Consider the following 6,252-nt stretch of genomic DNA (forward strand, 5'->3'; position numbering starts at 1 on the left):
GTAACTTATTCCTAAAACCTAGTTACATTGGGCTTCGGAATTCTAATTTTAATTGCCGCGTCAGATCGTGGGGTGGTCGATCGACCACTGAGACCATTCGATCGACCAACCTCCGCTGTACAGTAGCTTCTGATAATCGCGCTCTGGTCGATGGACCAAGGGCATCAGTCGATCGACCAAGAGTGCTGTACAGTAATGCATTCTGACGAATTCTGCAGCGCGCACCGATCTTAAAATGGCTGCCATTTCTTCTTTACTTGGTCAAATCAGGCGTTCTACATGGCGTTGGAAAGCTAAGAGGATAAGCTTTCACCTCCAATTGGAATCACTCGATTATCATATATATAACACAAGATATAGCCATCTGAATAAGGCTGCAATGTCGAGAAGCACTTCTTCACTTGTTTAAGCTTTGCAACTTGTACGCAACCATGCTTTTGCTATCTTTTAGGCCTTGAAATACGTACCAAGTTCATCTTTCGAGTCACTACTTCATGTCAGGTCCTATGATAAATACTCGGGGACGGATTCGACTCATTTTCCGCTGAATTCTTCACATTTCTGCAATATTACACAAAAACACAAAAGTAGACGGAAATAGGGAAAATAGTAGCATAAACTACATAATTGAGCTCTGAAATGCGTGTGAAATAGGGTGTAAAACATCATATTTAGGACTCGCATCATGGATCTCGACCTTGGTTTACCGAATAATCATTTTTGCCACCCATTGATGTGAAGGAGAACATTGTATTATATACTCTAATGTTCTCAATAAAATGATTAAATTGTGGATGTACGCCACTTAGCAGGTCGTGGAGTAATTGAGGTGGCTTTTTCAATAAAGGTAATTCTACCTTACCGTCACTATAACACATTGAGAACAAAGGTTTTTTTAGGTTTGGTGTTCTTGGGTGTTCTCTCTTGATACCACATTTTTGCATATCACTTTTTACACTGATATTCGGGTCTCCGATATTCCAATAACTTTGGAGTAGAGCTGTGAAGGAGAATGTAAATAAGTACAGTCCTTGTCAGAATGATACAATAAAATAACTTAATGTTAAACTGAGTGTCATAGTTTCAATTACGCTAAATACCTTCTTCGACCGTACCATCATTGCTGTCTGTGTCGCTCAACGACTCATCGTTTATATCCTCTCTCAATGATGGAGTGATATTTGTGCTTGTAAAGTTGGTTGCTCAATATTCATGACATCACCTAACATCATTGTTGCGTGCTTTGTTTACCTGCTCTTCATAGGACGAACTTAGATCTCGTATAAGTGATTGAATAACCTGTGTGCTTTGAATTGTTGGCTTTTTAAAATTATTGAGAACACTTTGTGCTGTAAAACCTGTAAAATAAAGGAAATTATGCTTTATTTGAAGTAGGTAGTTCACTCGGTTATAGCCATTGTTATAGGATGTCAATAATTGTTTTTCCTGTGATGTTGTTTGATAAATTATAATAAACATTATAATGTTTCCGATTTAAAAAAAAAAAATTTAAAACTAACATTGAAATATATTTAAGGAAGTTAGGTCTAACCGAGATGACTTGCCGAAGTTGGAGCACTGTTTGCAAATATGTTTCATGACAAATGCGTTCTTCTACTCAATTTGAATCCGTCTGCATTATAAATGCTACAATCGTTTATAGGATATTTGCTAATAACAAATATATGATTCTAGGAACTGATTTTTGTTTTTTTTTATTGTACCTGTGCTGATGCAGCTCAAAGGTGGGGATGATGTAGAAAGTTCATCGAGCACAGATCGTGGATTTCCATATCTCTTTTCAGATAAGATATAGCTTCGCCTTTTTCTTGCGTTGTCGGCTTTTATTTTGCGTGTCAGTGTATTAATATTGAACACTTCTAAACACACCAGAAAGCAATATAAATACTGTCACACATTTATGCACAATCATATTAGTCATCAACTATTGACTTTAATGAAAAGTGGCTGTTACCGTTAAAATCCACACTTAAGGGGTCGGCTATATCATAAGTGTTACTGTGAAAGGACATGTTGAAGGACAACTCTGTAATTGATGTGAATCTTTTGCATTCATCGACGACTTATTTAAAATGATCAATTTTCTCTTCCTTCCTGCTATACTTGCGCATAAATAACATGCTTGCAAACCTAGACATGAATAATCTCAATAAAGGCATTTTCAGAAAGATGGGATGTATAAATGTAATTATAGTTTAACAGAATGTAATTATAGTTTAGCACAATATATAATTACCATGACGTTGGTCCATAAGTGGAACGTATAGAGGAACATGGACGTCATGTCTTTCCATCTCATTGTATTTGCTTAGCTGTAATACTGATTGTCCAATATGTTCGACATGTATGATGGGTTATATAACATATGAATGTTGAATATATGGTAAAAATAACAATTAGTTAAAAGTATGTGCTCATAATATTATAGATGTGAGATTAATCATGAATATCTTTACTATTTTCAGTCATGGGGGCTTTTCCTTTGTCCTTACTTTTACTCTTATCACTGCGCTTCGAGTCGTCGCTGGTTAAAATTTGTTGAGTCGGAAATGGCAGTGACTTCTCTGCTTATTTGTTACTCAAATAACACCATATTAATATTGTTAGTCACTTAAATATTATCATATGCACCTAGCATAATAAAGTTTTACGTAAAATGATAGGATATCCTGGCTTAAGTATTTATGAATGTATTTAGAGACAGACAGAATATGGGAAATGGTAAAACAGACATAATAGAGGTTTACGACATAATTCTATCGGACGTAAATGGGAACTTTATATTTTTTTTCACCTCGATTACTTCTTCTGAGATTAAAATTGCTATTGCTTATATCTGTCAGAGGTGTGGCAATAAGACACCTATTTCCAAAACCTGTGTATGTCGTCATAAGCACACGATATAATATGAAAAGAGAAAAATATATGAGAATCAATAGAGGTTTAGGTTAAAGGTCTTTGTTAAAAAAAATATATAAGTTGGCAATTTGTTAAATACTTTCAGGGTTTTCATAAATAATAGTTTTTCCTTAATTTCTACTTTTAGAACTACTATTGAGGTGTGTGTCCAAGTTTCAAGCGAGTTTTTGAGTTGGATATGTTGATGAAATATATGCTCAGTAGTTAATCTCATTACACAGAACATGGTTAGTCAATAGGTAAATGTCATATGCACCTATCTTTCGTAAATTATCTTTATTTAGATAGATTATGGTGATGCTACACTTTTTAAGATTCAGATATACAATAGTTCTCATGCAAATTAAATAGATAATATAGTCTTTCACCTCTCGAGTTCACTAAGTTTTGAATATGATTATGGCTACTATGTCTCAGGTTACCTATGTCTGCCATAGGTGTGGCAGAACGGCGTATGTTTTTTGCACCTGCGTAATCAATAATAGACAAATATAGTAATATGAGAGAACTGATAGATAACTAAACCACCACTACTACAAAACTCCCTATGGACATCACTTAATGGACATCGAAATATCTTAAAAAACTGATGTATAAATAATAGACATCAGAATTTTAGAAAAAACCGATGTATATGTGATTTAATATGCATCAGCCTTATAAGAAAAATGATGTCCATCAAAATTGGCCTTAAATAGACATGGTATATTATTATATCGGATGTCCATTTGATTCACCCAAAATAAGACTTAAAACAACTCTGTACCCTAACGATCACACTACTCGCTTATTCACTACGACTTCTTCTCCTAACTCCAGCACTCTCGCACTCCCAAGTCCCAAGTCCCAACCCGAACTCTACTGCTACTCACTATGATCGGTACTAGTCCATTAGTGACTTCTTCATCGACGTCAACCAGAAACCGCAGTCGTTCATTCCCCACGTTCACCCCTTCTATTCCGTCGATGTTCTCGATTTCCAGCGGTTTCTTTCTTCTCCATCCTTTTTTTTCCAATTTCTTTGTTGATTTCATTATTAATCTGATTTATTCTTACATTAATCTTATCTCTTGATTAATTGTTTGATTTTATTTTGATGAAATTGTTTAATTTGCTGGAAAGTGAAACCCTAATTTTGATGAAATTGGGTTTTTATTAGGGTGAACCGTATATTTTGCTACACTTACAGAGTCAAGGGAAGGGATAGACTCCATATGAAAGAAGGGGGATTGTTCGTCCTTATGATCTTTTCATCTGTCTTGCTTGTATTAAGGGCGACCACCGGAGTACTACTCGGCACTATTGCTCATCGTCCCTCTTTTAGGTTTGATTAATTTATTCTCCAACTTTTGTTAATCACCATTTTTTTTTGTATTAAGTTTTTTTGTGAGGCAAATTGTTTTAGTTTGGATGAGTGATGCGTGCCTATTTCATACATTTACTTTATTCATTTGCACGCATTTCTATACATTATTGAGTAGAGCGTAAGCTACTATTATCCCTTGTTTTGGCTACATTGGGCCGTGTTGTGTTTTATGCAGGTTATAGCCTCGAGTATGTGGAAATAAGCTAAAAACCATCACGAAAGCTTGAAATTTTGGTCTTGATGGGAATGAGCTTGGAAACCATCCTTTTGGAGTCCTTAGTGAAGTAAAGAAGCTTAGCGAGCAAAAGAAAGGCTTCTCAATACTAGTGCCTACTTTGAAGAGCCATAACTCGAGTTCTACAAATGATAATTAAGTGATTCCAATTGGAAGTGAAAGCTTATCCTCTTAGCTTGCCAACGCCACCAAAAACGCTTTATTTTCCCAAGTAACGAAGAAATGGCGGCCGTTTGAAATTCAATGCGCGCTGAAGAAACGTCGATCGACTGGTATCTTTAGTCGATCGACTGGTATCTTTCATCGATCGACTGGTCTATGTAGTCGATCGACTTTTTGCTAACTAAAGACCTGACGCTTGTTATATTTAGTCGATCGACTGGAATTTTGGTCGATCGACTATTTTACTTACCGGGCCGTGTTTGCTTAACTTGTTAATTCGGCCTATTAGTTGTTTAGTTAATAATTAGGATTAATTAACAAGAATAATCCAAACTATTGGCCATCTTCTCATATTAATCCGAACTTTATTTTAACCCACAATAAACCTTAATTTCGACTTGTCTTCTCATAACAGACCATGATGACCGGCTACCTGATAAATCAGTTAACCTCCCTTTAATTAACCCCTCTTTTTTTTGATAAAATGTAAGCTTTCATTAAATCAAAAAGAGAGCGTAACCATACACCGTGTTGGTACGACCCAACATTGGGTCAGACTAAACACGCAAACACAACAAAAAGAAATAAGCAAGGCCCAAGCCACAAAATCCGACACACACACCGACACTCACACAACTTACCCTATTTCTTCTAACAACAAAATTCAGGAGTGAGATGGACAGCGGCGGCATCTCAAGCTCCGCATAACGCATAGATCCAATGATCCTGCACTTTCTTCCTTCTTGCCACAACTTTAGCAATCCAGATCTTCATTTCTTTGATGATTCCAGTAGCCACTTTTTCTGGGTTGATGATATGAGCCTCATGTTTGCTGCAATTTCTTTGGTTCAAGATGGAATATATCAAAGCATTGATAATTCCATTGATAGTATCCTTCTTATCCTGAGATCCAGGAATGTTATTCCGCCATGCAATCACATCGTCTCGAGGTAAGGTGACACCCATCCATTGCTCAACTTTATTAATGATTCTTTGACTGTATTTGCAGGAGAAGAAAAGATGCTCCAAGGATTCATTCCCATCTCCACAGATAAAGCAGGTAGTATCAATGTCTAACCCAAAACTTTTCAATTTTTCATTTGTGTTCAGACCTTTATGAAAATAGATCCATGCGATGAAACTGTGCTTGGGAATAGTCATTTGATTCCAAACCAGGGATGACCAAGGGACTTGATCATTTCTATTTCGTAGATACTCATACCCCTTAGCAATTGTATATATTTTACTAGGGATGTTATCCCATTGCTTTTGTAAGTAGGGGTCAATAAGCAGATCTTTCACTTTGCAAATTTTTCTCCAGTACCAGCTGGTGTCTTGGGTCGGGACATAAAATTTCCAGTCTTGAGCTTTAAGATAGGTGTGACTAACCCACTTAACCCAAAGGTGATCAGGTTTTGCATAGAGCCACCACAAAAGTTTGCCCAGAGCAGCCCTATTCCAAACTAGGTCATCTTTAAGACCCAGACCCCCTTCAGATTTAGGCTTACAGATTTTAGACCACCCCACCAAAGGAGTCCTCATGTACTCA

General features: G+C 36.4%; 1 protein-coding gene across 1 annotated transcript; it reads right to left on the reverse strand.

The window, feature by feature from the left end:
* Positions 1–5,396: 5,396 nt before the first annotated feature.
* On the reverse strand, positions 5,397–6,245 carry LOC141587991 (uncharacterized). Its single transcript, XM_074409451.1, has one exon. The coding sequence runs from the start codon at positions 6,243–6,245 to the stop codon at positions 5,397–5,399; it is 849 nt and encodes a 282-aa protein (XP_074265552.1).
* Positions 6,246–6,252: the final 7 nt, after the last annotated feature.

Source organism: Silene latifolia, chromosome 6 (genome assembly GCF_048544455.1).
Source record: "Silene latifolia isolate original U9 population chromosome 6, ASM4854445v1, whole genome shotgun sequence".
NCBI classification, from domain to species: domain Eukaryota; kingdom Viridiplantae; phylum Streptophyta; class Magnoliopsida; order Caryophyllales; family Caryophyllaceae; genus Silene; species Silene latifolia.

What these genes read in the sequence shown, in the direction of transcription:
- LOC141587991 (XM_074409451.1), bottom strand. Translation starts at nt 6,245, where the DNA reads ATGAGGACTCCTTTGGTGGGGTGGTCTAAAATCTGTAAGCCTAAATCT.